The sequence below is a fragment of the Pseudonaja textilis genome, chromosome 7, assembly GCF_049901715.1.
Source record: "Pseudonaja textilis isolate UNSWEBS1 chromosome 7, rPseTex1.2, whole genome shotgun sequence".
NCBI classification, from domain to species: domain Eukaryota; kingdom Metazoa; phylum Chordata; class Lepidosauria; order Squamata; family Elapidae; genus Pseudonaja; species Pseudonaja textilis.
Window position 1 is genome coordinate 20218824 of NC_141996.1, and position 18007 is coordinate 20236830.

Sequence of the window (18007 nt, forward strand, 5' to 3'; positions counted from 1 at the left end):
GCAGTGTTGGCAGGGTGTAGTTTTCTCCTTGTAGTTCCTTGATTAGAATATATTTTCTGCTTGTTTATTTGTCTGGTATTAATCCCCACTTATCTGGGTGTTGGCTGCTGTGGAGAGGATGTGTTCTGGTCTTTCTGTTTACTTAACTTTTTAAATGTGTAATTTGAATGAAGTGTAAATTTGGTTTATCTCTATGTGTCTATGGATGGCTGATCCGTCTGAATGCCAAACTTCCAGGAATTCGCTTGCATTTTTTGTTTAGCTTGGACTAGGATTCTTAAGTTTCTCAGTTAAAACTCTTGTTGAATTGGTCTATGTGTTGGGAGATTAAGGAGTTTTCATTATTTCTGGGGTTCAAATTCTAAAGCCTCACACTGCCTGTTTCTGGTACAAGAAAGTGCAGGTCTTAATTAATTAGAAATGATCTAGCAATTTTAAAAAAATATATGTAGCAAAGCAAACATATTTTTCCCAAGAGTTTTATTTTTTAAAAAAGTCATTTATTAATTTAATTGCATTACTTCAGCTTATATGCTACTCTGAAAACCCAAAGCAGTTTACCATTACAGTATTATATTAAAATACACAAAATTAATTGTATAAACTTAAACAACAAATAGTCCCTAATGTGTCATCATTTGGACAGCAAAATCCTTCAGATACCTCAAAATGCCTCTCTGAAGAACCCTGTTTCAAGGTTCTTAAAAACTATAGTATTAAGGAGATTTTAATATAGACAGTAGAAGCAATGGTATCACAGACCATTATGAAAAGTACAATTCTAAGTAGAATACAAATTACACTGATACTATGTGATAGTATAGCTAAAAGACTGCTCATCCAAAATAAAACTTTACAGTTGTGAAAAAAAAACTGTGAAATTTAGGCAAGAACTCCCCCTAGTGTTAAAATATCTTAAAATGCTATCGCCGTATTTATAGAGCTAGGTTGAAAAGATTTTGCTGTATCCGATAATAAGATTTATCTGTTTCCTTGCCCTTCCAAAATAATTCACTGCAATTATAGGATCCTTTAAACTGACTCTCAAGATAACTAAAGTGATTATTGGAAAATTTCTCTGCTCTTTGGTTTAAAGTTCCAATTTAAGATATTGATGTGGAAAAGTATCTTATTTGGGCAGGAAGAACCCAAAAAAGGAGTCATCAGAGAGTGAACCTAATCTTTCATGCCTAACGATTCTTAATAATAACTAAAAAAAACTAGAGAGGTTAAGAGAAGGATCGCATGCTTACCTCTCAGCACGCAAGATACCACTAAGATATGGGTGATCCCAAGGCATTAATTTCTGAAAATGAAAGAAACCAAATTTTGAAACACTAACAAGAGTATTTTAGCAGGTATCACATTGGTGGTTAACTTATTTTGAATTATATTATAGTATACTTTACTTAGCATTGTGCTTCTGAAAGCTTTAACCATATTTTTGAATGCATATACTATTTTATTAAATCTTAAAGTTTTTAAAGTATTAAAAATACAAAAACAGAAACAAAGGCAGAAACAAAAAAAATATATAATGATCCAGTTAACGTTATAAAATTTGAACAATTTTTCAAGTCTGATCTCATTCTTCTCAACCTTGTATCAATCCTGAACAGGTTTAACTTAAGATACCATATTATATTTTCTATCTTAATTTTTTATTTGTTATGTGGAAAACAGTATCATTCAGCATGTTATTTCTTAAAAATATTAATCCTGAAATCAAATATTGAAATGACATAAATACAAAAGAAAAAGGATAGTTATATCAAGTCAATTTATTGTTGGAATTATTAAAAATATTTTTCAAATTAAGGTTCAACTTAGATTAGTTATAAGGGAGAAAAATGTATCACTTACTGATTTGAAAGGATATAGTTTCATTTTCATACCTTCCATCATTTCAAAATCCTTTTGAGTGCTACAAAACAAGTGTATAATTAACTTTTATTTAGTTTTAATAATTATTTATTTAATTAATATAATATAATTTTAATTAATTTGTATAAGTCAAGCAAAAACAGAACAAAATGTTATCAGAGAGAGAAATGCAATTTCTTCATTTCTTAGGACTGTTCTAGTAACATATAATACTAAGAAATTATATGGGAATTTTTCCTTCTTCCATTAGAAGATAATTAAGATGTCAGAAATTACTTATCACTGTCTTAGGACAGAGCCTGAGTGACTCAAGACCACTTAGCTAGCTTTGTGCCTAAGGCAGGACTAGAGCTCAGTTCTCCTAATTTCTAACTGATATATTAATATTACAACAACCTGGCTCTATAAGTGTTTATATTTAACCTCTTTTAAAATGGTTTAATATTTTAATCAAGATTTTAAAAACTAATAAGAAACCCATAAAGACATTTTAAGTCCTATTAGTATAAAACTATAAAAAGATTTTTGCCTTGATACAAGTGGAAATTGCTTTCTTAATTAATAAAATTAAATTTGAAAAAATGACTCACCGGCTGAATAATTTATCTGAAAGCTTTGTCAGAAACTGCATTACGGTCTCTAAAAAAAGAAGTATAAGAAACTTTTAAGAAGTAACAACACAACTTTATCTAAAATAAACATATTTACTAAACTGCCTATAGTGAAAAACCGAATTGAAATCATATTGAAAAAAGCTGAATACATTAGTAATCAGTATTTCAGTACCAAAATTGCTATAAACAGTACTAAAACTGAAAACATAGTGGTGTATAAATCCAAATCTCTGAAGATAACAAAAATGGTTTTGAGCCTTGTGGAGAAATATAATGACACAATTTAATAAATAGTGACGTTTTAACACTGCGTACAAGATGAAAACCTGGTTATGATAGTTTTCACTTGCCAACTGCCTTATTCTGCAATCATTTGACGTTAAAAGGGTGCTGTTGCCTTTTAGCCTGGCATCAGACATGACTGAAGGGAAGAGGGTTTTTCCATGGAACAGGAAGCTTAAACCCTGACTTCTAGGGAGAAAAGGTGTCAACCCTGCCTCATGATAGTAATTTACAGTCAGTACATGTCCTATGTTTGACATGTTGTTTTTCTTTTTATTTCCCCTTGCAGAAAGTTTGGAGAGGAAAGAATTACAAGAGAGAAGCAGGCACACTATATAGATAATATGCAACAAAAGCAAGGTGCTGGCAGTTGCTAGCATGTTACACAAACAGACCATTTTGTGAAGTGGGCGGTGGGGAGAACTTATGCAATGTGCTCACGACCGCTGGTCCCCTCTCTTGTAATCCCTTTTTCTCCAGTGAATGTAATATATAAACATTATTTTCTTGTTAATTATCCCAGCTTCAGGACAAGTGTTCCAAGGGTGGGGGACCAGTTAGAAGGCAAACAAAAAACAAAGATGTGAAATTGTTTAATCTTGTCAGTTTTTGAGCTGGAAAGCACAGAGGTGGAGTTAGCATCTATTTTGCCGAGGGATAGAGATGCCAGTGCCAACTGTGGTTGGTAAACATGGACTACCTGTATTAATAGCTAAACCAAAACAGAGAAACTTCAGCATTAAATTAGACTATTCACTGGAACCTTACATATAAAAAGAGCAATTTTAATATGTATGATCAATGCGAAATATTAATAATCAACCAAGTATAGAACAATAAAATACTTCCATTTAATTGACACTTTAATTATTTAACTATTGACACTTGATTATTTAGGATTTGTTTCTGTAAAGATCAAATTAACTTGTAGTGTTGATCATAGTATGCTGATGTGGCAATATACTCAATATACTCTGAGGTGGCAATATACTCTAGCAAAAAGTTTAGAAATGTTCAGAAGATTACAAAATGTAATCATTATAATCATTATACTGTTAGCAAGAAGTTGGTCCTAATTCCATGCAGTAGTTTGCATAGCTAGCACTGGTTCTCATCTCTTCCTTCCCTTTCAGTGCAAAGATGCATTTACCTGGGGTTTGGGCCATTGTTCCTTGAAGAGCTCGATGAGCAAATGTATCATAGCCAACTAATTGGGCCAGAGTATTTCTACTGGCAAGCAGTTCATCTAAACACTGCAATTGCTGACCATTCGGGTATAGAAAAACTTTGTAGGCAACTTCACGTACCTAGTATTAACAACAATAAAAGAAATGAATATATATACACACACATAATTAACACCAAAATAAATAATAGTAAAAAACTGACAGTTAAAATATCATCACCATGTATACAAAGGTTTTTATGTTAGAGGAGCTCTAAAAAAATAAACAGTTTACAACTATGCCCTCAATTTGTTGACCTCAATTAGCATATTTCAGATACAATGCCCACCTGCGCTCTCTCTCTACTAATAAACTACTTCTTTATTATAGAATGAAAAGACTTATCAACATTATTCCATATGACAAACTAAGACTATTTTTATATATGTATCTTGTATTTTTCCTCCTTTTTTGTATTTATTAAATAAAAGTAAAGGTTGCACATTAGTGCTAGTCATTTCCAGCTCTGGGGTGGGTGGGGGCTCATCTCAGTTACAAAGCCGGAGAGCGAGCACTGTCCGAAGATATCTCCCTGGTCATGTGGCCAGCAAGACTGAACGTCAAGTCAAAGGTGGATGGAATGCTGTTACTTTCCTCCCAAAGTGGTCCTTATTTTTCTACTTACATTTTTACATGCTTTCAAACTGCTAGGTTGGCAGAAGCTGGGACAAGTAATGAGAGCTCACTCCGTTATGCAGTGCTAGGGATTCGAACCACCAAATTGTTGATCTTTCTGTATTTATTACAAAGTACCTATTTGGGCGTGTCACAGGGTCTTTTAAACTATACCTCTGCATAGTTTAATTTGGTGGGTTCAAGACACCAAAAGCATTAATAACACAACACCTTAAACAACACACTTAAAAGCTCACCTACTGTTACTCACTATTCTCCACTCTCCTCCACTGCTGCTACTCCTCCTGGTACTGCAACTAATATTTCTTGTAAGTACTGCTAAAAACAAACCCATCTCTTTCTGGTTGCTTTACTTCCACCAACATATATATGTATCACAGCTTTTATAGTCAGGTTTGCTGGGTTGATAAGTGAGCTGGTGAAAAGGCTTAAAGCAGGGGTGTCAAACTCGTGTCATCATGTGATGTATCCGGACCCCTTTGCTAAACCAGGCAGGGGCGGGGCCAGCACGTGATACATCCAGGTTGCGGGCCACGAGTTTGACCCCCCTGGCTTAAAGAAAAAGATGCTGTAAACAGCACAGGTTTTCTGGGCAGCCCGTTCCCTCACAGGTTGTCAGAAAATATAGCCAAGAGAAAAGAGCTGGAAAGGGTTAACACTGCCTTTTCTTCCTACAAGAAAAGGTTAAGCTTCCTGTCCCCCTCAGGAATCATTTTCTTTTCAGTCACATCTAACACAAGGCCTGAAAGGCTCTGAACTGCAACTGATTGCTCCAGTTTACAAACCTGAAGAACCTCTGATGGAGGATTCTGGCCTCAACCAAATTCTCAGAACCAGCAGAAAGGCTTCCATAATTGAATTTAATCCATGCATCCTAAAGTTTCAATGCCTAGGAATCTACTTTATTCCTATGCCTGAGGTTCAGGATACATCTCCAATCTCCATTTTTCTTTAGCACCACCGAAAAAAACCCCAAATGTAGAGAAAAACTACAGCAGAGATTACCTCTTGTACAGTATAAATTCTGTTGTGTTCCTGTGCTTAAGCTCTGCTTGGTCCCTTCATTTTGAAATGTTCTCCTTTTTGTTGGAGGCAGGAGATGAAAGAAACCCATCGTTCGGCTTTCCTGGACAGTCTAGATCATTCTTGTAAATTAACAAGGCCAAATTTCTACACCCATTTATTCTTCAGGAGTGTTTCTAGTTGTAAGGGAGTTTCTCAAATCACATGCCCATCTGGGAAGTAATGGCATCAGGCTAAGGGGCATTTTGATTCTTGCCTCCTTTGCCTCACTATTGAATGGATGCTTTACCTACTAAAGTTGGCAGCCCCCCCAAAAAATCTTTTGACCACTTTCTATCAGAAACAAGGCAGAGGTCTCAATTTTTGATAGGAAAGGAAAATGCAGGACTTTGTTTGCAATAGATTTTTTTTCCCTTTTCTCACTTCCTTTGTCCTTCAACTTATCTCCATATTCAGCATACTCTCCCTCACCAGACTACACTCTGTTAGTATAAGAAACCTGGGAGCTCTCGGTTCTTGATTAGGGTGTTGTTTACTATTAGCTTATTTGTCTGAGTTGGTAGTTCCTTGATTGGGATACTGTTTGTTTCTATTGCTAGTATTAATCTTGATGTTAATCTCTGCTCACCTGGATGTTGATTGCTGGTTTTGGTCTTTTTATTTCCGTTTTCGCTTTTGGATGTCTCTCAATATCTTGGTAGATGTTGTTGATCTCAATGTGCCTGATGATGGCTGATAGGTAAACAATAGCCTAATCAAGGAACCACCAAGACCACTCCCAACAAAACTGACAGAGTTAAGGCATTTATAAAGTATATAAAATAAGACCAAACTATTGTCTAGTTCGATAATGAAATGCCTGCAAGAAAACAACCAAGCTCAAAAAGCACCAAGGATCCCACAAAAACAAGTCTTTTAGTTAGAAATGGTGGATTTAAATGTTTTTTATTGGCTTTACTTCTGGAGATTGAAAATTGATTTGTTTTCTACTTACTATTGATGCTTCCACAAGTGCCCCAATATGTAGAGAATATTATAATAAAATGAAGGAAAATTAGCAGCACCGTTTTTCCTTTCTAATCATAAAATTGAATGCCACCCTGTCCACTTTATATACTATAGCAGATGTAAATTTGCAGCTCTCCATATGTACTCTGAATATGCCTCACTTCAAGATACACAAAATACTTCCTTCCTGGTTCTACTACTTGGATGATTTATTTTGCTCCATTTAAAAAGGTACACTGTAAAGATGACCACTTATAAAGCTATTCATGTGCATTGCTAAACAATTATACAAACCATATTGGGCAATAATATATTTTATTCATACATACCAAATCATCTGGACTGTCTGCACTGAGACAACTGATTTGGGCAAAACTGCCTTCAACTGCAAAATTATGGCGAATGTGTTCTGGTAATACATGCTTCTCAATCTTGTTTGGAAGATGAGACCCCAGGAGAAATTCATTACATAAATCCAAAATGTTGACATTAAGATTTACTGCATTCTTGCGCTGCAAATAAGGGAAAAACATAAAATAGATTTTTTTTTCATACATTTCATAATATGTATATTAAAATATTCACAGAAAACATTGAAAATAGCAGCATCCATAAATTCCACCAGAAATTAATACTATGTGCCTGTTGATGGCCGATTTGTAAACTATAGCTTAATCAAGGAACCACCAATGTTGATAGGGCAAGCCACTACTACATAAAATGAGTGTAAAACCCACTCCTTTCTAGCACTGATGACATTGCTTTGTTTGGTAATGAAAGTCTGCAAGAAAACAACCAAGTTCAGAAAGCATAATATTTTAACTTATCTACACAAGACAACTTATGGATCCAACTGATTTCCAACAAATGCTTGGGGTATAACACATGTGTTGCGAGAACAGCTATTGAAGGGTATCAGATCTACTTCAGAGGGATGGTTGTTACCTATAGAACCCTTTAGGGCTTGGGTCTTCATTGACTTTCAGGCAATATGCACACCCAGGCAATATGCACACCCAGTAAAAGTTGGTCAAAAATGAGGAAATTTTTCTTGGTGGCAACACTGTCATTTTGGAACTTCTTGCCTCCCATGTTTGTAACCTATCCAGAGTCACCTTGTGGTGAGATGGGTAGCAAATAAATTTAATAAATAAAATAAACCAATCAATAAAATCAGGATTGTCCCCACTCAATTAAAATTTAAAATTTATTCTGCGGGATGACTGGTATGAAACACTGCAAATATAGAGTTGATGGCAGTATGAAGGTATACAACATAATGTTTGTTTTTAATTGGCTGTTTTTTAATTATTGCAAGCCACCTAGTTAAAGAATATGTGGCATCAAAATGACTGCCTACTTTAATTTTTTGTAAATAATAAATACCTGTTCTTCATTCAAATGAATACCACTGATCTCAAAATCAAACATGAAAAGTTCTGCCACTCGCCTGAAAGAATAAAATTCCACTGTCAGAAAATAATGTCAAATAAATAATAATATAAACCAAATGTTACAAATCAAATACTAAGAAGTGAATTTAAGACACACAGGTACAAAAATTATTCCATCCAACAAAGCTTACAAAAGGTAAGCAGCTACATACTGCAGCCTACTTGTTTCTTTATTCATAGTATCATATAAAAAGACAAAGATGTGTACAATTTGTGCTATTATTTAATTACTGTATTTAATAGAAATTCATTTAAGATTAAGATACGTGCCCCTTCAGTTTTATATATATTATTTTATATATATATATATATATATATATATTTAGAAATACATCACAGCAAGTAAATATTGCTTGTTTTATGTTAGCAAGCAACCTTAGTTATCAGGAAAATTATATAGTTACTAGAGAAATACTGCAAATAGATGCCAGATAACTAAGATACTACAACAACAACATTATTTGTAATTTATTGACTGACAGATGATGCTGGAAACAAATAATCATATATATGTATCCACCTTTTAGATAATGAAATATGCTTCTTTATACGTCTTAGTTAATAGGACAATAAAGTAATTTGAATTCAAAAGAGATGAGATTATTCAAAGCACACATAAGAACACATCTATCAGCTCTTCCTTAAATTAATCATTTTTCCTGTGATTACATGATTATCCAGGAAAAGATGTAACTTTTTAAGAAATTGCAAGCAGATATGACACATCTATCCACACTCAGAATCATCTTTTCCTCTTCAAAATCAAGACTGCTGCATATTTTATTCTATTCAGTTACAACCTGTACCATAAGCCACTTTTTAAGCAATTAAAAAGAAAGTAGATCTTCCAAAAACTAAAGGCAACCATACTTTGTGGATCAAACAAAGCACATTATTTCACTGATCTGTATGTACATGCCCATACATATGCATTATTTCATTGTCTTGATAGCTAATTTTCCATACTAAGTCGAATATAGTCTTAGTCAACTATGGTAAGAAGCATACAGGAAAGGGAATACAAAAACAAAATGTCAATCCTGCTTCCAGAAATAAAAGAAACAGAATTAAGCTAAAATAGAAACAAAAAATAATTTAAGCAGTCCAGAATAATCAAGAATGCCAAATATGATGAACAAAAGGCAAGTTTTCAGTTTATTTGTAATCAGAATTGGAAGTAGGTTTTGAAAGGGCATTAAATGATGAAGTTGAAGAAAGGAACAGCTATCAAAGGAAAAAAATGGAAATAATGGGGATATCAATGCAAATAATAACACTTGCAAATATCAGATTCTATTGTTTTGTAAAAATGCTTCAAGAATGGAATAAATAATGCACTCATAGATATCACACAGACTGAAACAAGTTCACAATATGTTCCACAGTAACATGTGTGCTGATCTAGTGGAATAAAGTATTCCTTATTTACTTTGAACATTACAAGAAAATTCTTACTGTAACAATTAAAATGTACCTTGTTTCAGGGTCAAGAGAATCCATAACATCTTTATCAATTAACAATCTTTTCAGACTCTGATATAAATCTACATTCGTGTTTAATCTAGAAATAAAAAAATAGATATAGCCAATATTACATTTACAATTAGTTATTACTAACTGTAATTCTGTATTTTCGTCATGTTTTATAAACTTATTCAGCTTCAGAAAAAGTTATCACTGACACAGCCAGCAGAAAGAAGACAGCAAAAGCAATTTACATCACAAATACTTTTTTCCCCCAGCATACCCTAAGGTATGCAAGAAACTTATTAAAATGATAAACAAGGCAAGAAGAAATATAATCCTAGAGTGATTCCTCACTTTTTACAGAACATCTGCATGACATTTTCATCCAATTATTCCATTACTGCCTTCCTGTGTTTTCTCTGTGAGCTTTCAATTTTTTTTAAGGTGGGAAAATGTATGGCTTTTGTGGGGGCAGGGGCAAGATCACAGAATGTAAGGGATACAGACCACTTTACTCTTTTTTCCTCTTCCCCTCTCTCCCTGGGCTGGGTTTCAGTAAACTAATATACATGTAATGGTAAGACAGAACTGTGTTTTATACAACTTAGAGGTCTGGTTCACATATGACTTTAAGGCATAATGGATTGTTTCACATATTTCAAAAAATAAAAATAAACCATACTTGTTGCAAATCACTGTATGAAACAATACCAGAATTGAATAATCTGACAAGTAAGCTTATAGCCACTAACATTTTTTTCAATTGGTGGATGTAGTTTCAAGAGTATATTAGCTCTTCATTATAAGGACCTATAATTCTACCATGGCTTTTCTCTAGAAATATTTTTTCCTAGTAGACTAGACTTTATTTCATGGGAATAAATTAGAATACCTTGCTATTGATTAGTGACTAGTAGAGGCACACATTCTACCTTGAGTCAACCTCAATGATTATAGAATACATTAAAAAATGTATAAGAATACTTCCTGCTGTACTGCCAGGCACAAGCAATCAGAATCACTCATGAATAGATTCAGGCTGTAACCAAGCTAGGTCCTATGTCAAGGTAGGCCCTTGCTTCAACCCCTCCCTGCAGTCTAGCTGGCAATTCCCTAAAAGTTTATTTATCCTAATATTAAATAAGTTCAACCCTGCTCAGCATTATTATAGCGTTATTGATCACTACAGCTCAGATTAACCAGACAAATCAGTTTTCCCCAATCTGAGCACCTTTCAGCTACACAGAACTCAATTCCAAGAATTCTGGCTAGGAATGTGGGGAACAGAAGTTCATACATCTGGAAGATAAGCGTGGAAGGTTAATACAAACTTTAAAATATTGAAAAAAAGCATACTTTTCTACCATAGTACCAATGCTTCTGCAGGCTTCCTCAGCAGCTTCCCTGAAAGCAGGATCAGGATGGGCTATTTTCACAAAATCAGCCTGTTATAGTAAAAAAAAAATATGAAAGAAATGTTGCATTAGCAATTGCAGAAAAACAGAAAATCTTACTAACTGCATAAATATTTCACGTGATTTGAAATACTTATGAACATGTGTTTTCAAAGAGCTATAAATTAAAATTTCTCCTTACTTTAATATTTCTTGAAAAAAAAAATATGTAGATACATTGAGAGTTTCAAGGATGGATTATATATAAGATCAGGAAATGTTCTAAATACTGATAACATAAACATGGAACAGGTAAGAGGTTCCAATGTATATATATGTATTATTTAAAAAAATCTGAAAAAAGGTTGTAGAGGACAATATTTATGGGCCCACCAGGGAAAACCATGTCATGTGGAAGACAAAAACTTGGAATGTAAGAGAAATAAATAAATGGCAAAGAGCATGAATGAATAAATGAATGAGATGTGTTATGTATTTGTGAAATTAAGAAAGAGAATTAATAACAGATTTGATGAACATAATATGATCTAATGGAGTAGCACTGATTGTTTCATGCAAAGAGTTGTAGAGATTAATCTTCCAATATAAAGGAATGGGAAATAAACATAAAGATGTGAACAATGCTTGAAATAGCGTGTCTGGCATTACACTAGTAGAAAGAATTAAAATAACATTCTAGGTTGAATGATGGGATAAGAACAAAATGCATAGAAGAGATGGATTACTAAAACTGAGGATAGGAGAAAGTGATTGTATCATGTGTACAACAAAAAAAGGCAAAGAATATCATAAAAAATAAGGAATAGGTAAGATTAAAAGAGGCACAGAATATGCAAAATAGAAACGTTGTCTAAGAAGAGTAAAATTAAAACAAATCAGTGGTGGGATTCAAATTTTTTTGACTACTGGTTCTGTGAGTGTGGCAGGGGAAGGATACTGTAAAATCTCCAGTCAGAGGTGGTATTTACTGGTTCTCTGAACTTCTCAAAATTTCCTCTACTGGTTCTCCAGAACTGGTCAGAACCTGCTGAATACCATCTCTGAAACAAATGCTATGTTAGTGTCCAAGAAAAGTCATAAAAACAACTCATAAATTCTATGAGAGTGCTGAAAAAAGGTAAGCCTGAAACTATAAATGGTGTAATTAGAGAGATGTCAGTTGTTAAATCTATATATATAAAAGCGAAATACCACTCAAGCATCATCACAAAATCCCCAGAACCGTAAAGCCTACAAATTTGAAATTTGGCACGCATGTTCCTCTTGGCATCTACGTGCTCACTAAGGATTTTTCGAAATGACCATCAGAGCACTAGTATTTTGTATATTATTATTAATAAGCTCTGATGCTAAGGAGTTCTACTCTCCCTCCCCACCTGAAAAGATATCTGTTTCAAATGCAAAACACAAGCAAAGGAGTTTCAGTTTCAGAGCAGCAACCAGCTTTAGTACAGAACAGTTGAGCTAAGCCATTCCCAGGCTCCTTGCTGTCTCCTTCTTGCTCACACAGCAAATACTGTTTCAGTTTCCATGTTTCAGTTTCCAATCAGCCCTCAACTGTCTCACACACTGACAGGACGCTAGTGAGATAAATACCAATGGATGCTGGTAGGTAGAGGCACATTTCCCCCCTTATTTTCCTCCCCCAAAACTAAGCCCGATCACATAGTTTCATAGGAAAGCATGGGTATGGAGCTAGTGTTAAAATATAGATATGTCTGCTTAAAGAGTGGCAATGTGATGTGTACATTCGTGTCTCAACCCTGGAAGAATGCCATTATCTGTGGGATGCAGGCAGCACGCGAAACCACACCCCTTCCGATCCACGGAAAAACCTCTAAATCAAGATGATCAAGAATAGATGGGTGCTGAACAAAAATGTTCTGAAAACACAAGTGAATGATCATTGTGCAAGAACTACATTGGGTGACTGGATTACATAGGAAAAAAATGAATGAAACCGTCCTTAGAAGCATGGGTTTATACACTAATTTATAATTATAATTCATGTTACATTTTAGAAAATTATAGAATTCAAATTAACCTAGAAATATACCAATATCAATGGACTGACATAACACAATTTCAAAGATGTATTATTGTCTTACCAGATCTGCTACTCTGCATAAAGCATCGGAGAGCTGATCAAAAATTATCACAATCTCTTCCCCAGGGGGTGTAATACATGCTTTCTGGACCAGTTGTTCTGCTTCTTGCAATGAGTTTTTTTGAGATTCTTGAAATCCTTCTGGACAATTAAGTTCTGGTACACCAAACAGACCCTAAACCATAGAAAAGAACATTAGCAACGTATTCTTTAAATGTAATATTCTATTCAACAATAATTTTAGAAATTGAATAGGGTGAACCAAATCCTATTGACAATGTAATTTTGCCAGATAAATAACTTTACAGTAATATGAACCAAAAGGATAATTACATTAAGTGCAACTCCTTTGCACATTTTCTTAAGTTCTCAATCAATTTTGATTTGGAGCCTAAATTATTTTTGCAGCATCTAATTCTGAAAAATTAGACTTGGTTAATTTGGATTGTTCCAGTAAACTCCACATAAATCTTTCCCAGCATAACTAGTCCTCATAACCCCAATCCAAAGGTCAGAATTATAAGACTATCATGTCTCAAGTGTTGAGATACAAACCAAAACAGCCTTCTGCTCATAGTAAATGTCTACTGACAAATAGGAATTAAAAATGAAATCTGCAAATCAGAAGTTTGTCTCCCATTCTCATATAGTATTCTACCTTTATATACATTTATATTTTTTGCAGTTGAAATATGGTATCCTACCTCTTAGGCTTTTCTTTCTATTCTGTTCCTTGATGAATTCCCCATTTACTGTCAATATTCAGCCACTGGCATATATTCATTTTTTACTTGATTCTTCTCCTCCTAACCTTAGTTTTTTTTCTTAATTATTTTGCAAAACTTGGTGTCTCTTAAAACTTCTTGTGTTTTTTTATCCAGAAATTCCCTTTTATATCTGGATGCTTACTTAAAGAATTCAAATGGTTGTTAATAATTAATCAATTATTAACTACCTTTGGAAACTGTAATTTGATTTATATGAATAATAATAAACTACCAATCTCTGGTCATTAAGTGAATTACTTGCAGTCATTAAGCAGACCCTGTGATTTACTGCTGGCTTCTCCAATGATTTTGCTTGTTGGAAGCTGGTTATGAAGCCCCCAAATGGAGATGTACTACGAAGCTAACCACCTAATTGGTCTCCCCCAACTCAGCAGTGGAAAATTGTGATAGGTTAACTTAGATTTTAAGGTAAAAGTAAAGATTCCCCTCACACATATGTGCTAGTTGTTTCTGGCTCTAGGGGGCGATGCTCATCTCTGTTACAAAGCCGAAGAACGAGCGCTGTCCAAAGACCTCTCCGTGGTCATGTGACCGGCATGACTAACCGCCAAAGGTGCACAATGTTGAGAACAATGGACAGTAACAAAGGGTGGAAAATCAGTAGTTGCAACTCTGAGCAGTAACTAAGGAGAAAATATTTTGTCCCACATATTCCAAAGATCAGAACTGAGCTCTTTGGAGAAAGTGAAGGAAATTATTAACTTTTTTCTTCGCTTCTTCCAACAATTCTTCTGGCATGTCCTTGGATCTTTTTCCTCAATAAATAAATGAACAAGCATAATCTTTTGACTAATTAGTTTAATTGGCCTAATTTATTTGATTTATTTAGTTTTGGGACTTGTGTGGAGAAAGGGTTTCAAAAGGGTTCATAAACTTTTAAGCACTCCTGTAGCAGTGGCTACCTGCTTGAAAGCAGTATTACATGACAATTTATAAAATAAAGAGTGATAGTATATTGTCATGAATTGTTTCAATTTAGCTTTCCCCAAAGCTGAGAACCAGAACCTAGCCTCTACCCAGAACACCAAAAAATGGTCTTTAGCATCCTTGAGCAACCTGGGCATCTTCCAGAAGTTATTTTTAATTCCCAGAATCCCCTAACATAACCAAGGCCAAGAATTAATCTGATGAGATTCAGATTGGGGTTGGCTGTTTAAAGTTCCGGAAAGGCAGATTCCAGTGTACCTTAGGAAGAACTTTATAAAGCAAGTCCAATCCATTATTTTAGGAGATTATATGTTAGGACAGCTTTCATTCTTCACTTGTTAGCAGATTGGGCTTCCAATTGTTTTAAAATATGTGCCCCAAAGAGAGCCAGTCTGGTATAATGGTAAAGGTGCTGGCCTAAAAACTAGGAAATGGTGAGTTCTTAGTCCTGCCTTAGGTATGAAAGCCCACTGGGGGACTTCAGGTTAGTCACATTCTCTCAGCCCAACCCAACTCACAGTATATGGATAATAATAGTAAAAGTCCAGAGTTGCCAGAAATCAATATTGATCCAAAAGCACCAAAATAACAATAGTGACAAACATGCACATCTGCCTGTCCCAGGTCCTTGGAAAGGACTCGAAAGGTAGACAAAAATGCTAAATCCAATCGCTGGTTGACAATGCAATGAATCATAATAATTAAAATCCCCTTTCCAACTCTCTGAACGTAGTACACCCAACTTTCATAATACGTAATACTAGCCATTAAATCACACCTGCCTAAATTAAATATTTGGGAATAAGTGGATAAAAATGACAAATCCAGTCTAAACATCTGGTTGACTGTGCAACAAACCAAACCAAATAATAATGCACTCTTCCAGCTCTCTAAATAATAATAATAATAATGAAAAAATAAAGAAAAAATCATAAACTATCGGGACTTCAAACTGAAGTTGAGCGACTCTGGAAAAAGAAATCGTGTGTTATGCCAATTGTAATTGGAGCCCTTGGAGCAATACCTAAAAGGCTGCCTCGCTATTTGGAAATCCTGAATTTGTCCGACTTAAATACCCTGATCTTACAAAAAACCTTGGAACAGCTTATATCCTCCGACACTACCTGAACAGTTCTTAGGTACTTGGTTAGGACTCGAGCTGTTGAGCTATCAACCAGCCCGAGAGGCTGTGAATCTCACTAAAGATTAAGCAATAACAGTAGTAACAGTAACAATAACAACAAGAATAATAATAATTTGCCATCAGTCAATTGCAGAAGGCAGCTTTATTTGGAACAGCTTCCATCCTTTGGTGATATCTGTAACACCATCAAATATCCAGATCTGTCTATTCCAGGCACGATGATCCAATAATTGTAATAATAACAACACTAATAATAAAAGCAGCAGCAGCAGAAAGCAGCTTTACTGGAAACAGTAAAGGATATCTGTAATACTGTCAAACATCCAGATTTGCCTAACCCAGATCCTTGAAAAGGACTCAATAGGTAGACAAAAATGCCAAACCAAGTCTGAACCCTCTGGCTGTCTGTGTGATGATCAGTTGTGTTGTTGTCGTCCTGTTCCAGCTCTCTGAAATCAGCACCCCCAACATGCATAATCCCTTGCCATCGCATGGCTGTGGCAAAGGATTACGGAAACTGTAATCCATTTTACAGGGAAGACATGATAGCGGTCTTCCAATATTTGAGGGGCTGCCACAGAGAGGAAGGGGTCAAGCTATTTTCTAAAGCACCTGTAGGCCAGACAAGGAATAATGGATGGAAACTGAACAAGGAGAGATTTAACCTGGAAATAAGGAGAAACTTTCTGATGGTGAGAAGAATCAACCAATGGAACAGAAGTTGCCCCTGGAAGTTATGGGAGCGCCATCAGTTGAGACCTTCAAGAAGAGATTGGATTGCCATTTGTCCCGCTTGGGTGGGGGGTTGGACTAGATGACCTACAAAGTCCCTTCCAACTCTGATTATCTGTATCTGTATCTGTAGCTCATTTGGAAGAAAGCTGCCGAGTCTCTTCCAATGTAGAAGTCAAGGATGTTCTGGACGTTTTCGGCCTCAACTCACTCCAAGCCCGCCTCTCACCGTTTTCTGCCCCACCGCCAGCCGCTGCTGTTGGGCATTGAAGGCGGCGCCCACCGGGGACCAGCTGGTGCTGACCCATTTCTTCGTGCCGCCGCCGAGCCGCACCAGCCTCGCTTGCTTCAGGCAGCCCGAAGCCCTGCGCGCCACCCGGTGCCATCCAGCCCACATGGTAAGCCAGGAGACCGCTCGCCCCGGAGAGACGCGCCGCCTCTAAAACGGCCGAGCGGTTCCGGATTGCGGAGACGGCCTCTTCCGCGGCCCGGCCGTGAGGAGGAGCGTCGGCGCAGCCAGCTTTTCCCCGCCCTCCGGCGGCTTTGCTCGGCGTCGCGCGCTCGTTAAGGCACCTTCAATACTAGAACAGGACGGACTTCAACTCCCAGAATTCCCCAGCCAAGGAGTGCACTACTTGCCCTTCAACTACCTAACACCAACGACAGCTGTTAATAGTGGTTTGTTTTTCCCTCCAGCAGATAAAACGTAAAGTTTTCCCAAGTCGAATGAGACTTTGGCTGCTATCTGGAAACACCTATACCGTTTTATTTGACAACACAGATGGTTTTGGTTTTCCATTTTTTTGTTCTGGGGAGATTTTTTTTTCTAACTTTTTTTTTCCAGTCTATCATGAAGGATGATAATAACAACACTAACGATGATGATGATTCATCTTTAAATCTTAATCAGCAAAAGCCCAATTAGAAATAACTGTTTGTTTATCTTTAAACAAGTAAATCATCTCTTTTTTCTTTTCCTTTATGCAGGCCCTTGTCATTTTTTTTCTAAAAATACAAATTAAAAAAAGATCCCATTTCTTATATCTACAAACAAAATCTTCAAAATCTTTGAAAGATGAATTTCAATTCTATCTTTTCTTTTAAGCCCATGTTTATAGATAAAGCTCTGGATGTATCGTGCCAAATTTCCTTGCATCTTTATTCTTTATTAATGAGTCTTCTGCTTTAATTACGATATAATCTTTAATTCTTTCAGGTTGCCTCTAATAAATAGCCTTCAAGGTCTCCTCTTATTATATGTTTTCTCACCAGAACATTCTCACAGGAAAAGGTTTCTTAC

At 35.6% G+C, this 18007-nt stretch overlaps 1 protein-coding gene across 1 annotated transcript in view; it reads right to left on the minus strand.

Annotated features, from left to right (window-relative positions):
• Positions 1–17220, minus strand: part of MIPEP (mitochondrial intermediate peptidase) — a 57329-nt gene extending 40109 nt beyond the window's left edge. Inside the window, exons 1-10 of the mRNA XM_026708819.2 lie at positions 16937–17220; positions 13118–13291; positions 10951–11039; positions 9602–9688; positions 8060–8123; positions 7003–7185; positions 3931–4087; positions 2475–2523; positions 1864–1924; positions 1254–1306 (exon numbers count right to left, since the gene is read on the minus strand). Of these exons, the coding sequence (XP_026564604.1) occupies positions 1254–1306; positions 1864–1924; positions 2475–2523; positions 3931–4087; positions 7003–7185; positions 8060–8123; positions 9602–9688; positions 10951–11039; positions 13118–13291; positions 16937–17104 (1085 nt within the window). The 5' untranslated portion in view covers positions 17105–17220. The remainder of the gene's footprint in view (positions 1–1253; positions 1307–1863; positions 1925–2474; positions 2524–3930; positions 4088–7002; positions 7186–8059; positions 8124–9601; positions 9689–10950; positions 11040–13117; positions 13292–16936) is intronic.
• Between the last annotated feature and the right edge of the window lie 787 nt (positions 17221–18007).